At 37.5% G+C, this 17788-nt stretch overlaps 1 protein-coding gene across 1 annotated transcript in view; it reads right to left on the reverse strand.

Moving 5' to 3' along the window:
• Window positions 1–6: 6 nt before the first annotated feature.
• The window catches only part of LOC103132436 (X-linked interleukin-1 receptor accessory protein-like 2), a 25594-nt gene continuing 7812 nt past the window's right edge, over window positions 7–17788 (reverse strand). Inside the window, exons 2-9 of the mRNA XM_016667394.1 lie at window positions 10221–10361; window positions 9225–9285; window positions 7146–7255; window positions 2888–3033; window positions 2722–2799; window positions 2524–2640; window positions 1536–1658; window positions 7–797 (exon numbers count right to left, since the gene is read on the reverse strand). Coding sequence (XP_016522880.1) covers window positions 519–797; window positions 1536–1658; window positions 2524–2640; window positions 2722–2799; window positions 2888–3033; window positions 7146–7255; window positions 9225–9285; window positions 10221–10361 — 1055 coding nt within the window. The 3' untranslated portion in view covers window positions 7–518. The remainder of the gene's footprint in view (window positions 798–1535; window positions 1659–2523; window positions 2641–2721; window positions 2800–2887; window positions 3034–7145; window positions 7256–9224; window positions 9286–10220; window positions 10362–17788) is intronic.

Below are 17788 nucleotides of genomic sequence, written 5' to 3' on the forward strand. Positions count from 1 at the left end.
ATAATAATAATATGACTTTTGAAGGCAGTTTGTTTGCGCTGGTTTTATTTAGGGTTAAAACTCGTATCAGACTTTTCAGAATCTTAAACGTAAAGAAAATATATATATATATATAAAAAAACATATAAGACTCACAATTATGCACTGGTTTGGTTCACCATATTAAATCCCTTTAAATTACTGTACTTTAAAGTTTTGGGTAGTAACATGACAAAATGTGGAAAGGTTTGAGGGGTATGAATACTAGTCCAAGCCTACTGTTTATCATCATCCTGTCCCAATTTCTACTTTTAGAATAAACACATATTCTAGCGTTACACAAAACGAAACAATGTTTCTTTTATCTTCTCTTTTATCCAAACAGACCTCTTGTTCCCCAGTGAACTGCTCTGAACCCCTGGGGAGAAAAGAGGGCTTTTATTTTTATTTGCTTTCAACTCCGAGCACACGCAAGCACATAACAGTATGGATCATTACAAAAGGATACTCTGTGCAGATGGTGGGTGTTAAGAGGCTGTCTAGGAACGAGAAAAACCAGAAGACACAGGTTCCCCCACCTGTCCATTCAGCAGCGTCATGGGGATGTTGCAGTAGACATGGCGCCCCCCGGGGCCCAGGGTGGAGAACTGCACCGTGGAGGGAGGCGGGAGTGGAGGCGACATGGAAGAAGGCTGTGGGGGAAGCTGGAACTCGTAGCTGCGGCAGAAGTGCCGCATTTGGGCCGCTGTAGCAGTGTGACCTCCTCCCAGTGGCAAGGTCATCTGGTTGTAGTCAGGGATCTCTGTTGCCAAGGCAACCTGTGAGTTAAAAAGAAGGAAAAAGAAATGTAGCTGGGGACTTTTCAGAAGGTTGTCATAATGCTTAGATTTTCACACTTCCTGTTGGGATGATTTATGAAAACAAGCAATTTGGAAAATAGAGAACAAAATAAGGAACATTTACAAAGGGGAAAAATGGTCCTTTATTATCTTAAACATTTAAAAACAAGGAAGAGGAAGGATACATCAGACGAGCTGTGTGGTGCGATTCTGTTCCACAGAATAGGAAAACATTTGACTAAAATCATTCAACATAAAAGTGTCACCTATATGTTGCATTGTTATCTGAGACTCATGCTTATCTTTGTCATAAGCTCATTGCATCCTGTTGCTGCTATGTTATTTTTGGCTTGGATTAGTCATTTTTTCTGCGTTGCCACTTCCACAGAATGTGGTTGACTAATCATTACAGACAAGTTTATCATATTTTGACATAGCGTGCCTATAAAAAGTATTCACTCCCTTGGATGTTTGACCTTTTTAATCGTGCTTACAAATCAATCATGACGAACAAAATGTGAACTGTTGACAAAAAATAAATAATTTGAATGAAAACTGATTTCTACAAAATAATAGTGATAGATAAATTGAAATACACAACACCTTAGAGATTTTTTTTGTATCCATCCCCTGACTTCTAGTAAAGTTCAAAGTGTTGCTTGAGTCCGAACGTTAAATGAGTGCCAACAGTTCGAATTAGTGTTGGTATTTACTGACCTGATGGTGGCCATGGCGATTCTCATTAGGGGGCGCTAGTGAGGCAGAGGTGGTCGTCATGGCGATGGTGGAGACAGTGGTCTGTAGGTCACCAAAGAGGCCCTGTTCACCAGAGTCCATTACCTGTAAACATGAAAGAGTTTTCTTTTTTCTTGATCTTAGTCGTAGAGAAGTTGTAAAGTAAGGTCAGTGAATAGCAAACCTATCCATCCATCCATCCATTTTCTGAACACCCTTGTCCCTCAGTGGGGTCGGGAGAATAGCAAACCTAACTGTTGGTTATTATTGAGTAGGATAGATGGCTAGCATCATGGTTTCAATATGCTTCTCCAATTCTTCCAAATGCCTCAGAGTGTGTTCCCTGTTGCTCATGAATCCAAGCAAAGTGTCTTGGTTTGAGGTATGAATTAGAGGTGGGTGATATGGACTTTAAGTTTCATCATGATATTTTGTGATGCCATTGTGATAAAGATAAGTGACAATAAGAACTATTTATTCCATCTTTTAGGTGTTTTGCTGTGACTGTGTCTCACAGCAACTATAGTCTCACAAATACAAATAATGCTCATGAATAACATTCCAATCGGTAGTGAAATATCTTAGGACACCAGGCATGTAAAGAAGTGTGATTTATATCAACTAAGCTGCACACAGTAGCTGTGTTTTCAGATTTATTGATGCTTTTATTGAATAAACAGTGGAGAAAATAGTTAAGTAATCAATCCCAACAGATTGATTAATTAACTATTTAGTGTTTTTAAATTGTATTAAATAAAATTTTTTATGACGACTATCAATCAAATTCTTATAAGAAATGAATCACGATAAACGATATGATAAATGCCCACCATGAATAACTACAGACTTGAATATGTCAGTGTTCCCAACTAAGATCCTAACAGTGCATAATTGTACATTTCTTAAGCTCCCACTGCATGTTTTACAACAAAAATGTCAGAAACATGGTTTAGTTTTTATTTTATGGTACCTGACGTCTGGACAGAGTCTCTCTGCGTTTAGCTGGCATCTCATAGACCACCTGCTTCCAAAACTTGGAGGACAGCTCGTTGCTCTTTGGACCCCTCCACTTGATAACAGATAAGACCTTCCGAGAAGAACAGCAAACGTTAGCGATGATGTCACTTCCGCAGCTCCTGTTCTCCATTGAATGCCATGATCTCCATACCTTGATCGTATGCTTCAGCGCGTCCACCTCTTGGTAGTTCATGACATTCTTCAAGTTTGCGCACTCTATCATGATCACCTAGGCAAACGGAGATGAGGGAAGAAACATGTAGGACCTTCTTAACACTTGAATCAAACAAGAAAAAACGCGTCAGGTTGAACCCCACCTTGATCTCTCCTGTAACCAGCATGGAGTGGAGACGCGTCTCTATCTGGAAAATGCTCCAACCTCTTTTGGCAACAAATTCTGGAGTCAAAACAATGATCAAACGTCTGCTTTGCTCCACGCTGCGTGCCAAGTCCTCAATGTAGGCTGATGGGGAGAGAGAGAGAGAAAGGAGTGTTTATGCAGAGCAACAGTAAAGATCCATAAGGAATAATCTTGGCTATAATGATGATCCATTAATTCACATAGATTAACAAGAAAAGTGTGGAGTGTTTTGGTCAACCGCAACCTTTGTGACTTCGGAGCCCTCCCTCATGTAGCCGCTGGTTCCAACAATATAACATGTATTTTTGTGTTTGTATGATGTAAAACACTTCGAACTGCCTTGATGCTGAAATGTGTTATACAAAAAAACTTGATTGATTGATTGAGTGATGTACAAAGACCTAGTGAACCTAAGTCAAGATCCACTGAGTCCTGTGCATCTGCGAGACATTCTAACACAACCGCTGCTCTTCATGATTGACTTCTTTACTCTCAACCACTAGGGGGCATACTAGATGATTTGAATCTAACGGACCTCTTGATTATGGATGCAGAATCAGATGCTTCCAAGTGTCAAATCATGGTAGAATAAGGTTTAGCAACTATTTAGCAGACAATTCAATGAATCAAACTTTTGGTTACATTTGATGCACTGTGACATCGATGAATAAACTTCACATTGCATGAGGTTCAATGTAGGACGAACTGGCTTAGAGGATGTGCTTGATGTTAGGCTCTTAGTGTAGGTGTGAAATATGCAGCTGTAAGTGACTTGCCTTAACATGACCCATTTAGCCAATGAAGTTATCATGCTCTATCATTGAGTCATTTGATTATTCTGGAAGATCCAATACACGGACTTCCAGAATATGGCCCTATGACATGTTGGTGACAGTAAACCCTGGTAAAGACCAGCCCCTTGTCCAGAGGGTCTGGGCCCTTGGATATTCAGAAACGATTGCTTCCTGGAGGTGTTGAATGTTATTTAAAGATCAGAGCACCCCTTGTGAATCCTCTCCTAAAGCATTATATTTTCTTGTCACGGCCTGATTTCCAAAGGACATCCACCGTAGGTAGTGAATGACTAAATAACTGACATGGTGGCTTGCGTGACAAAACCCCTTGTGATAGATGTTTTGGACTGACACCAAACAGGAAGTGGTTTCTTAGCATTTTGCTGATGGAAAACATATCGGTCAGGGGCTGAAGGCAGCTGCATGTGGTATTATAGAAATACAGTTTTTCCTGTTTACACCTCATTTCCAGTTAGTTGTTTGCAGCGTTCTGTGTCAGTTTTTGCAACATGACATGTTAAGATTGCTTATTGTTTGTCTTTGTGCGTCCGTGAACAACAGATCTCCCCCCTCTTTCTGTATCGCTCCCTTCTCCTCCGTCATGTCTTCACCTGCTAACTGAATTAATGACAGAGACTCTCCAACAACACATTGCAATTTCACGCTCAATTTGAGAGGCACAAATAGTACAGAACATCCCCGAATTCAGCCCATTTCTTGCCTGCCTCTGATGCGCCTCTTCCATCGCTCGTTTAATCTCTCTCTCTCTCTCTCTCTCTCTCTCTCCCCATCTCCGTTTGTGAGGATTATGTTAATCAATTAATAAAACAGCACAGACCAGTGACCGTGCCGCCACCTCTTTTCGCTCTCGTTATTTATTTTTGCGCTCTCGTTATTTATTTTTGCGCTCTCGTGTTCGTTCCGAGGCACTAAGTGGGCTGGATAATTGAATGGTGTGTTTAAGGTCTGCTCCGCCACCGACTTTGGAAGAAACACTGGAAAAAAAAGAAAAAAGAAAAAAAGGCACATCGCTCTTTCTTGGTCGGTGTCACACTCATGCTCTCTGTTCCTCTCGATGTGTGTGTGTATTTATGAACAGCAAACATTTGTTTCAGGGATGTTTTTAGGGCAGCAGTGAAACCTCTCAGACTATTTCTTGATTTTTTTTTCTTAGAAACCTAGATTTAGCAAACTGCAAACTATGTGGGGCAACGTTATTTGTCAAGAGCCATATTTCAGTGGCAAGATATGTTTATTTGTAAACCAATAGTAAAACCTGGGCAAAGGGTTTTTACTTTGCTATGCAGTAGTTATGTTGACTATGAATTCATTTTTCTAGGAACTTTTAGAACATAAACTGATAATTTGACTAAAAGTAATGACACATTGACTATTTTATTTTGTCAAATTTAAACCATGTTTACATGCACTGAATAAAAATATAAAGACCTTTTGTTTCCTGTTTTGGTCACTCAGGATCGCCACTACTCTTCCTAGAATCATTTCAAGGATTACTACACTTAAACGTCTTACTTGAAATTCTAAAGTTTATAAGGAACACATTGCTGCCTCAAGACAGATTTCCTCTTATTTTTTATTTTTGCTGGACTAAGGTTCAAGATAAACACAACTCAAGATTAATTCACACCTGTTGTTTGGGTTTAAATGTGTGGAAATGAATAATGTCTTTAAAGCATTTTTTTTACAACTAAAAAGCCTCAGTAGATATTTGTTTTAAAAAGTAAACTTTTTTTGAAAATTGGTTTGGAGGTTTAGACCCATTAGAGCTGAGAGTGACTTCCATCAAAAGAAATAATAATAATAGAAACGATTGGCAGCTATAATGACTCTCCTTTGATACTGGACTTAATGTATAAGTCCAGAACTTTTAAAGTGGGTTATTCTTTTATCATTATTTCATAGAATAAAAATAAAATTCCTTTCTCCATTTGGGTTTGAAACACCCTGTCATTCCTCTGTTGTGTTTTATGACCAACTCTAAGTCAGGGTGCTGTGTCTTGTAGTCCCAGTCAGATTACGATTCCTGCAGCAAAGCTGAGGTTTATCTTATGGAAACAAACTGAGCTGATCTCCAATAATATAGAGGAATCATGCTGACATCAGACCTTGGATAAAAATGCCTGTTTATATTCATCAGTACAGTGTGAAAATGTTAAAATCTTCTCATCTTTACTCCTCTTCCCTCACTTATCTACTTTCAAAGAACAATGCTGGAAATTTTCCACACACTGATATTATTGAAGCTGTTGAAAAGAATGCATAAATTTATTATATTAAATCACATGAAGCTCATTAAGTTCTTATTTATGCTTTCTGGCATTTTTGTCTGTTTTACGCATGGACTCTAAGGTTTTAAATTTTACCCAGTTGCTAACATTTGGTCGTGTGTAATTTGCCAGTTCGATGCTATTAAGCTTACCAGAAGTTGCGTGCGCTATAAACAACCATCCTCCACTGCGAAGAGAGAAGGACGGAACCAAACAAGAAGGCTGTTAATGTTAAATTTAATATTTGGAGGCGTGGCCAACACGATATGAATGGCTTCATTCACTTCCTCCGCTACAACTATAGGCAGATTACCATTCTAAAACAAACAAAAAATCAATGTAATCATTTGCAACTCCTCTTCCGTTTCACTGATTGGCCCGATAGAAATTCCACCAAAGACAATCCACTTCAATGGCAGAAATTCTCAGATGGAGCAGGGAAGGGAAATGAGAATCTAGTGGATTAGCATAGAAAATGGCCAGGCTGCCATCACACCAACACTGGCAATAACAGATCTATGAAGATAATCAGACAATGAAACAATTGCAGTACAATCTCAGTTCAACTGAGATGCCAATAATAAACCCACGATGGCAGCATGTTTTAAAAACAAACTGACTCTTAATGAAGCCAGTCAGACATTTTGGGTTTCATTTCATTTACACTGGACTTTACAGAGCTAACGAGAGCAAATTATTCACAATTACATTATATACATATAACAAGTGTTTGTAAATTTTTGCACCCTTTGTGAATGTATATGAGTGATATGCAGTCTTGTTTGGACTCTGAGGCCTGTACTGATAATTTGACGTGGCCTCAGAAGACAGACAAATGTTGTGAACATTAGCTTCTGATTCAAAGTGAGATAAAGCTTCATTTAAGTAGGAAAACTACTGTATATATGTTTCTTTGTGTGTACGTGATGTACGCCTGAGAGCCGACAGAGATAGATTAGTTCAGCAGTAAGTGCGCTGTGATGAAGCTCTGCACACATTTTTATTTATTCTGACAGACTGATGAATTCTGGGGATTGGGGATTACAGTGACCTATAGAGAGAGAGAGTGTGAGTGTGTGTGTGTGGGGGGGGGTGTGAGAAAGAGGAGGTTGATAAATGGAATGATACTTACTACTGCTGGGTATTAAATCTCTGTCTGGTATAAATAGTTTGTATCCGTAATGCTTTTCAAGAACGTCCGGCAGAATCTCCAGAGCAAAGGTCTCCTCGTCGCTGCTCGTCCTGTCAGTAGAGAAAAATGGAGAAAAAATTATTCCAGACTGAAATACAAAACATTGGGGCCACTGCTCATGGCTCCACTTATTTAAAAGGCTACTTTACGTTTGGGTGTGGGGTTCTGCAGGGAAAATGTGACAGACAGTGTCTAATAGAGGTGCAGAAAAAAAAAAAGTCAATAGAGAGTCAGAAATTCTAGTCTTGGGAATCAGTTCAAAATGCTCAAAATTTCTATTTTTTGGGGGAAAATTGTATTTGATTTTGTTTTTAATCTAAGAAGCCAAGCAGTTAAACTAAGCTAACCTAAGAGAATTTTATGGACAAAACTATTTTTGTTTAAAAATAAAATGATGGAATTTGACACAGTATAGAATCTTATATACTTGTTGTAAATCATTTTTCTATACAGTGTATTTTTCTCTTGTCAGTCACGTCATTTAGGCAAACAGAATCTCTGGACCGTTTGAATAGTAAAATTGGTTTCTGAATTAAAAATCTTTTCTGAACGGAATCCTGACCCTAAAAATTGTAATTGAACCTTCAATCTGCCTGAGTTTAATTTAAAGGTTTTACTTATTAAAATATTATATTTATTTCCATCAGATGGCTATGGTAGTTTGGGTAAATTGGTCTTGGTAATAGAAACATGAATCTCTTATGTAATATAAGGTGAAACTCTTGGACTTGCAAAATATTAGTTTATGTTATGTGTGAAGAATTCAAGATGAAGTTTACAAAGAGTACTGAGAGTAAGTCTGGTGGTGGCAGCATCATGCTGTGGGGCTGTTTTACTGCCAGAGGTGCTGAGGCCCATTCTGTTCAGATTGTTTTAGAGAAGCTAAATGGATGAAACCTGGATACGACTGGTTATTTCAGCAGAACAACTGAGACCAAAACATCATGTTTAATGTTTAAGGCAGGCTGGACTGGCCTTCACAAATCCCTCACGTCAAGTCTGTTGAAAATCTGCAGCGCATGCTGAAAGGTTGGAGTCTGAAAATCGACTCAAATAAGCTTAACAAAATTCAGAGGTGGTCAAATATTCAAGCGCTGAGGATGTGTGTGGATGTTTGAGGCCATGGCTATAATTTTGACCCGTTATGGATGAGTGAAAATCCATAAAAAGTTCAAACTTGTGCATCAAATTCTTTTAAATAATCATCCCAGTTGCTTGGTGTGTGATCATTTTACCCCTCAAAAAGAGTTCAAATAAAATATCAAACACCCAAAATGAAATGGTAAACTTCTGACTGTAAGCTCCAGAGCTGATGCGCTTTAAAAAACTTTTTTTTACATTTTTTTTTTGCAAATCTTTGTGAAAGTTTTAACTCTTATTCTTCGCCATCACAAAGCACATTAGTTCTCCTTACTTAAAAAAAATATGTGCAAACTCATTGCCTCTCTTTTTTTTATTTTTATTTTTTACAGTTGTCACTTGTACAATTTTGGTACAAGTTAACTTAATAAATCTGAATAATATGTAATTACTGAAACAGTCCAGAGCTTATTTTTTGTACATGTAATAAACCCCAAATCTTTCTGAAGAAACATTTTCATAACTTGAAACTACTTTTATAAAAAGAAAGCTTCTTGATTGGAACATTTCCTGGCTTCAGCTTTTTGTTTCATTTCTTACTCAAACTTGAACAGAAGATGTGGAGAGCAGTGGTAGTTTTCTAACTGTTTCTCAGCAAAGCTAACAGAGTGAGGTTTGTCAAAAAATGAACATACCACTCACTCATGCTGCAGTTTCATGTATGCAAATGCCCTTGGAAAAAAAAAGCAGCTAATAAGAGCTTTACTACTCTGAAAATAGACTCATTCTTCACATTATTTCAAATTAACTAGGTCCATTTGTACCTCAAAATGCTTATAAGTAGGTGAATAAAAGGAAAGCTAAATCAACTTAATTTATTTGAATAAAGTGGACATTGTAAAGGTATTACACTGTTTAATTCAAATGTATTCGTCTGACCTGCCCAAAGAGTCCAGGTCCACCTTTGTGTAGGACAGGTAGGCGTCGTACTCCTTGTTGTCTGGGGAGAGAAAAGATGATGAAGACAAACTGCATGGACTCAAACCCAGTGTTTCTCTAGCTGTGCTTCTGTTACAAATGTACGCAAAATTTTGTCATAAGCGGCGTTTACACTGACCGCAAAACTGTGCAAATTGAAATGATGAAAATGAATTTGCCTAATGGAAACATGACAATTTAGAAACAGCTCATGTCTTTGGATAAAAAGTTTTTCTATTACAATGAGGTGGTTTTTTTGGCCATATAGCAATTGATTTATTTTGCAAAACTGCAATGGAAACAGTGTTTTGACATCACATGAGTCACATGATCAACAACTGAATGTTACTACTAGCCCAAACCACGAAGAAGAAGACAAAAGGAAGTACTAGGAGGTTGATGTACGCATGATTTTTAATTAATTATCACATGAACAAACTTATTAATGTGGGATTTTAATTACGCCTCTTATTTAACAGAAACAGCAATCGGAAAATTGTGTTTTTCCACATTAGCAGAATGTCAACAAAGATTTGTGCACCTTTGTAATGGAAATGGCGCCAAATTTCCACTAATATAAAAAAATAAACACAATCTCACAATTGTAGTGTTTCCATTAACTAAGAATCACAATTAAAATCACACATGTATACATTTGCTCACTCAATAAGTCATCAAAATTCAATGTCCAACCACTTCCTGTTGTCTTCTTCATGGTTTTTGGCAGTAGTAACATCCGGTTGTTGATCATTTAACTCTTGTGATGCAAACAAAATGTTTCCTTTGTAGTTTTTGAAATAAACCAATTTTGATATGACAGACAAACTACCTTATCCTAATGACAAAACTGTCAGTTATACAGCTTCTGGCTACTACTTTAGCATTTCTCTCAGAGAGGTTAAGTGTTTCCCATCAAACACCATGAAGAATCCCCCAGAGGAATGCCGAGCAGCTCACCATCTTCAGTCTCGTCGCTCCCAAAGTGTCTCCTGTAGCAGAGCATGATCTCCAGGTTGTAGCACTTATAAAGCGCGGTTAGGATCCCCAACAGCAGCAGGATGACCCCAAGGCCGCCCGCCAGCTCCAGGCGATACATATCTGCCAGAGATACAGCAGGGAGAGAACGCACAGCCCATGAGATCCTTATCGGCTAACAGTCTGAGGGATTCCATCTGAAGTGGGAGGTAAATACAGGTAAAAGCTTTTATTTTTGTGTTCTCTGACTTTACTGTGCTTTGTCCTTCTTAACAAACTACTCTGCTAACACCTGAGGGTATCTACAGCAACCTGACTTTCAGAAACAGATAAGCAGGAGCTTCAAATCCCTTCAGAGTGGCCCTTTTTCTAAGCAGAATCTCCTTCAGTCACAAAAAAAAAGAAAAAAAAAAACAGAATCTGATAATAATGGCTTTTCGATTGGGATGATTATTTTTTTGATGAGTCACAGCAGCCTCTAGAAGCATCATTCAGAGACCGCCAATCATTCCTATCGGTGCAGCACAGATAAAAGGAACTGTGTGAATAAAGCAGAAAACTCCATAGAGAAAGCAGACAGGTTGTTAAGCGAGGGTCAAATCAGCTAGCAGCTAACGACTGCTGTCTATTATGGATATTTGTGTCTTTCATAAGAGTGATTCAGTTTGAATGTTCATGATGAAAGACGAAATGAACAACCCACTTAATGCTTTAAATGGAGGTCAGAGAAGGCAGTCCTTGATGGCCGAATGGGAGGAAATGAGTTTGAATCAGGAAACGCTTTTAAAAATCCCTGATAAAGATAAAGGTAGGTATACAGCCCTACTTAGCCCAAAGAGATTACTATCACTTCCTGAATGGAAGTGGTGGTGCTAGTGATATACACACTGTCACTGCTTAATTTTATCTACATAATGTTTTGCTTTGTCCGTTTTTATTTGAAGTAATTTCCTGTTTAGCACGAGTACTGAATTGTAAAACCCTTAGATCAGTGATGTCCAAAAATTTGGTGGGGGAGCAAAAAGTATTTAGATTTTTCAGGCTCACCTGATCAACGGCAAACTAAACGCACATTATTTTAATAAAACAGCATGATTTCTGTAGAGAAATAATCTCTACAATAATCTCTGTAGAGCTTTCGATTTCGATAGGTTTTTTCTGCATGTTATGTTATTGCCTCATTAAGACAGACCTGGAGTGTGATCTGTTTGAGAAATCCTTTAATCTCCATGGCAACCACTCATCTGTGCTAAATGCCTGGGTGGACCTAGCTCCGCCTTTCAGAATGAAGCTCCTTCAGATCAACCGCCTAATCCCCCCACCTCCCGCCACTCAGCTCCTTCAGACTAGCCAACAGCAATTAGCAAACAACTGGTGGAACTGAGCATCTACTGAGCTCATTATAGGAACCACTTCTCAGTGAAACGCTGATAGAAACTTTGTTAAAGAGTTCATAGAGGAGCCATGTTGTGATGACTTCCTGAAGGCGGAGTTTCATAAAGAGCAGGAGCTTCTTAAAGAGACAGAGGCCCAATTTCAAAGCAATAAATTACGATCAAATTTCTTTGACTTTGTATGCTGGTTATATATAGCATTTTATAACAACTGAAGGTAACATATTTAATTGATTGTGCTATACAATGATACTATCTGCCTAGAAAATACATAATACTGCCCTTTTAAGAGTCTAAGACATTTACCAGTTAACCCCCCCCCCAGAAAAAAAACAGTTGATGATTTTTCTCTTAATTTTTTTTAATGTCTTTTCAGCAAGAAGAACAGATCATGACTGTCTCGCTTTATTTTGCCAAGTTAATAAAAAGTCCTAATTGTTTTTCTAGTTTGCATAACCAGATTCAGAATGATCCAGCTAGCACAGTGTGACATGATCAAGTCCCATATGTTTTCTGACGTTGCACAGTTTATGTTGAGCTTTAGATTCAGTGTTACCACTCAGTCTGTTGGAGCTTCTGTAACAAACACTCGAAGTTGACTTGATGTTTTGGGTCACATTGTTTCTCTATAGGAACATTCACTCCATGTCCTGTTGTGTGTTTTATCTGCAGTGCATACATCCTGAAACATTTTCCCTGTTTGCTTCGGTTGTGTTGTGTGTTGACACTGACATGTTTGCTGTGTGAAACCATTCAAACTATTTTGTGTTTTACAAAACCAAAGATTATAAGAGAAAAACAAACAAACAAAAAAACACAAACAACTCCTGCTGTATTACAAAACGCCATGCTGTATGGAATCACGTCGACATGTCAGACACAATCTCAGATGGAGTGTGTGTGTGTGTGTGTGTGTGTGTGTGAATGAATGATAGTGCCTTCATAGGCAATATGAGTGTACGGGAGATTAATGGAACATGGCTGGTGAATGACACCCTGGGAAATATGATCCATTTGTGCCTCCCTCTCCACCACCACATCATCCGACACAAACACACACACACACACACAAACACACGCACGCACGCAAGTAAACACACGCCAGCTCATCTCTTTCCCAACTTCTCCTGGAAGCACTTCATTCCACAACCACACTTTATTGATTTTTTCCAGTCATGGCGAGGAATTCTGCTCCAAATCCACATTTCAGAGTGCAGCTGGGACTTTTCCTTAACGCAGTACGAGTCAGTGATATGTTTCCAATGACATAAGGCACATGCTCAAAACTAATGTGTCAGCATGGACGGACAATGCTGAATAATAATAAAACACGACTACTTCTAAAGTTTCATCAGACACTCACGTTGCAGTTGAATTAGCTCGTATCTTATTAGCTTATTTAACTGAGACAAACTATATTAGTTTTGTTGCTGTGTTTGAAATTGTCTCTCTTGTAAATGAGATCTTGGATCTCAATGAGGCAACCTGTTTAAATGGTCAAATAAAATAAATACAAGTACATTTTATTGCAAAAAAAAAAAAAACATCATAAAAGCAAAGAGACGCATAACGGGGAACATAGTAATACTGTACTGAAAGATCAATTTTGATACGACCAAACTTGAACTAGAACTCAAAGTTTAGTCCTCACAGGTTAAAACTAAAATCCAGACTGAATTTAAAGTCCCAACATTCATCAGTTCTTCTTAACTGAACAATTGTTTTAGAAGTAAAAACAGTGGGTGTTATGTCTCAGTTGACAACTGATGACATGATTATGATGCATTACTGACATTTCAAATGAAAAATTTAATTTGGCCAAATTCAGAATAACTTTGCTTTCATTTACTTACTTGTCTGACTTATTTAGGAGAACTGTTCTTTGAAAAAGCATTCACACTACAAAAACTAAATCTTACCAAGTATTTTAGTCTATGTTCTGGTGCTGATGTTAGTAAACTTGAAATAAGACAAAACTAACTGTTGAGCAAGATGTTAGAGCTTGTTTTAAGAAAATAATTCCTTAATATTGACGAAAAAGCTCTTGTTCCACTGGCTGAATATTTCACTTGTTCTAAGTGAAATGATCTGCCAGTGGAACTAGACCTTTTCTATCAATATTAAGGAATTACACCAAAAAGACTTGGTAAGATTTTATCTTTGCATATTTCTTTAAATTTTTGCTCTTTTTTTCTTACCTAAATGTTTCAGATCAACAAGCAAATGTTGATATCATCCATTATCTTCCACTTAATCCAGAGTCAGGTTGGGTTTGAACAACACCCTGACGTTTTAGGGGCTAATGCACAGAAATGTAATTAACTTTCGGACATGCATCGGCTCAAAAACAGGTTCAGTCTTCAAACAGCCGTTTCCTGCTATTTCAGGACCTGGAACGTTTATGAACATCACTAACAAGCCAATTAAACACAGGGATAATTATGTCAAAAAATATAACACCCCAGTAGCCATTGTGCCATTTTATTTTTTGCAATTCTTATGTGGAAAATATGGAAATAGCAATCATTTTTCAGTTTAATGTCATATCTTGAGACTTTTACACGACTCTGCTTAGAGTTTTATGACCCACACAGGAGTTCTTCAAGAGTCACAGACAGTAGTGTGTGTGTGTGTGTGCGTGTGTGCGTGCGTGCGTACGTGCGCGCGCGCCTGTGTGTGCTGTAGTCTAGTCACTGGGAAAGCAGCAGGCACACTCTGAACAGGTTTCCAGGTTTCATTGAGCCAAATGAAACAATCAGACACACACACACACACACACACACACGCACGCCTGTGGACAGTTTTTGAATCTCCAATATGCTCCATGCATGTCTGTAGTAATATGAAATCATAGCACAAAAAGAAAACCAAATGATTGAAAAAGAAGAATAAATAAAGCTTCATGCACAAAGTTGAGACAGCAAACTTTTTGGCAAAGAACAAGTGTTTTTAGGTGAACAGGTTTTCTTTACAGATTAGCAGTTTGTGTTTGTCAGACATCAGTGTGATCTCATGGCACCAAATCACTAAAGTACTTTTATTTATTTATTTATTTATTTATTTATTTTTGTTTCATGAACCCAGAGCCACTGCTTGGGTGTTTTATTCCTGCTCACCACTTCATATGAAGCCAAATTTTCTCTTTGACAAAATGATAAATACATATAAACTGAAGGCTAAACATGCTGCTTGTGCCAAACAGTGTAGGCGCAATTTGGAGGAGTGTGCGATTCTTTACAGCTGAGAGCCATATCACTGTTGTAAAATACAAAGTTTCTGTATTTAAACAAATGAGTGAATTAAAACAGAAGAGAAAGCCAGCCTGAGGACATGGCTAATATATTAGCTTTATTTAGGTAACACATTTTAAGATGATTCATTTTTTAAGGTCTGTTAAGGAATTTGCAATCTTTCTCTTTTTGTGCCTCAGTTCAAACAGATTCAGTATCCTTTTTTTCATTCAAATTTGAATTTATGTATTTAATTTTAAGTGACATAACTCTCTATCAATCAGCTTCATTTTCTTTTTAAAAATTTGTTTCCTAACAGAAACTTTTTATTCCATGTCTTTTCTTTTTGTTTACAACAACAAACAAAACAAACAAACAAAAAAAATATATACATGTCCACATTCACCACTATCAGGCAACTGAGGCAAATGCAACAGTGACAACTGATAGCAAAACATTTTAAATACAAAAAAAGTAAAATAAGTTGGTTAAAATGGGTGGCAGGGAGGAATTTCAATGGTCATTTGAAAAATGAATCAAGTTTAAAAAAAAAAATTAATTCAGCCTCAGATTTCATTTTGTCATCCAGACATTTGGAAGTCTGGTTGTGCTTGTTTTCACTCTTACATCTCATTAAATGCATATAAACTGACTAGTTTTAAGTTTGACCTTTGATTTTCTTCCATGTTTTAATTTTCATATCATTTTATATTACAGAATCAACTGGATAGAAAACAACTGAGACAGATAACAATAAAACATAAAAAAGACACTAAGTTCATCTCTTTATTAAAAATGCAGGTTGTGATTTCTCTTAAAGTAATACACTCCTGTTTCTGACATTACCCACTACTGGAAATGATGTTACCACGTCTGGCCAGTAGGCGTCTCTCTAACTCTACCTCCACCAGCCGCATCGCTTCCACTCAGAGTTAAAGCTCAGGAGGAAGGGAATAAATAAAAAAGCAGTCCAAGCAGAGGTAAGAAAGCAGCACATTTAACTAATTGCCAAACATTTGCTGTGTGGTAAAGTGACCTCAGGATGCCTGCATTGATAATGAGACAGATTCAGAAATCTGTTTCTCCTCACCTCCCTCTGCTCCATGAACGACTCAGGTAGTTTCCATTAGTAACGACTTACTACCTTCGTCTGAAACCCGAGAGCGAGCGGAACCTTAAAATTGATTTTTAACCGTGCCTTTTACTCGTCCGCCACATAGAGAGGAGGTGAACTGGTGTCTGTGGGCAGAGGGGGAAGAGAATGATTAAAGAAAGTTCAATTAGATGAGAAACTTTTTCCTCCTCCCTTTGAATCAGAACCAAACACCAGACCAGCACCTTAATTAATTCCACAGCTTTCACTTTGTGTCCCACTGACTCATTAGTTTTCTCTCTTTTGGTATAATTAAGCAATATGTCGAAAAACAATATGCAATATTCCTCAGCTGAGCTGCAGGAGGAGATGTTTCCTGGTTCTACACAGTATCAGTATGGATGTGTGTCATCAGATGCCAATATTCTTCAATGCTTGCATTTTACTTAATAAATTGATATGTTGCACACACACCCGGCAGGTTGTATTTTGTTGCCCAAAGTATACACAGGTTCAGTTAGAAAAAAAAGGTTGAATTTAGGGACAAACTAATACAATAATTTGGGCCAATATCGATATCCGATGTTAATGTTGCTGTTATGATCAATAACAGATATTTACCTTTATTTTATGGATTATTCTTCAATTTTTTCTCATGAGGAAAGCATTTTATGTCAATTGATATTGATAATTATTGATTAGTTGTTTTAATTTAAATATCTAGAATACTGCCATGTTGGTGTCGTGGATTTCCTGTGATTCACATTCACATCACCGTTGTTTTTTTATTTAGTTTTAAACAGTTATGAGGCACGATGGAGAAACTTAAAACTGCTGCTGCGCAAGTTACTCATCAGGTTGTTGCTAAGCAACCAAAGAGTGAGTGAGTTATTTGATGCCACAAAGCTTTCGTAGCTGTGAGAGGTTGAGCGACTAAAAACTTTGTTCTGCCTACATCCCCCAGAATGCTGTGCGGTTCCAGAGCAGAGTTCAGTGAAATTAATAAACATCCTATCAGACACATCTACGCCCACCATGATGCTGCATAGTTAGCATGTTCAGGGTGATTTGTGGTCTTATTTTTATCCCACACACAACGTAAAGTTTGCAACCCAGAAAGTTACATCTTGATCCGACAGGAGCTGGCTCTACATATTTGCAGTTGCAAACTGTAAACAGGTAATCTTATGGCTTTCTTCTTACCACCCTTGCATAAGAGCTACAACTGCAAAAACACAATCTTAAGTATATTTGTCAGATTTCTAGTGCAGATATCTTACTACACTTGAAATGCTAAAAACTAACTTACAAGTAACTTTTCAGTAAGATATAGGAACTTGTTTTAAGATAATAATTACTAAACATTGAACTTTAAAAAAATACTAGTTCCACTGTATTTCACTTATAACCAGAGATGTACTGATCTGATATTAATACCTGTATGAGACCCGATATTGAAAAAAATTCTAGATTGGTATCGGTGACATTGTACTTGATCCATGACAGCAGATCTAGTCAGTCTGCTTTATTATTTATTTTACGTTATAATTAGATTTCTTAATTGCACTTGCTGAAACAATTGAAAGATGGTTTGCTGCAGTTTATCTTATTTCATTGTCAGTTTCAGTTCATCTAATTTCCATTGGCTGTTAACCTCCTAACTGACCTGAATGAACAGACTAAATGTGTGTTATTTTTACATGTTTGACCAAGTTTGTGAAGCTGTTGGTGTTTTTGAGTGTGCTGTACTGCTGCAGAGTTAGAAAATACATTTGTAATTCAATGAGAATGCCTTCCTGTTTGGATTTATATATATATATATATATATATATA

Source organism: Poecilia formosa, unplaced genomic scaffold, assembly GCF_000485575.1.
Source record: "Poecilia formosa unplaced genomic scaffold, Poecilia_formosa-5.1.2 Scaffold1054, whole genome shotgun sequence".
Taxonomy (NCBI): domain Eukaryota; kingdom Metazoa; phylum Chordata; class Actinopteri; order Cyprinodontiformes; family Poeciliidae; genus Poecilia; species Poecilia formosa.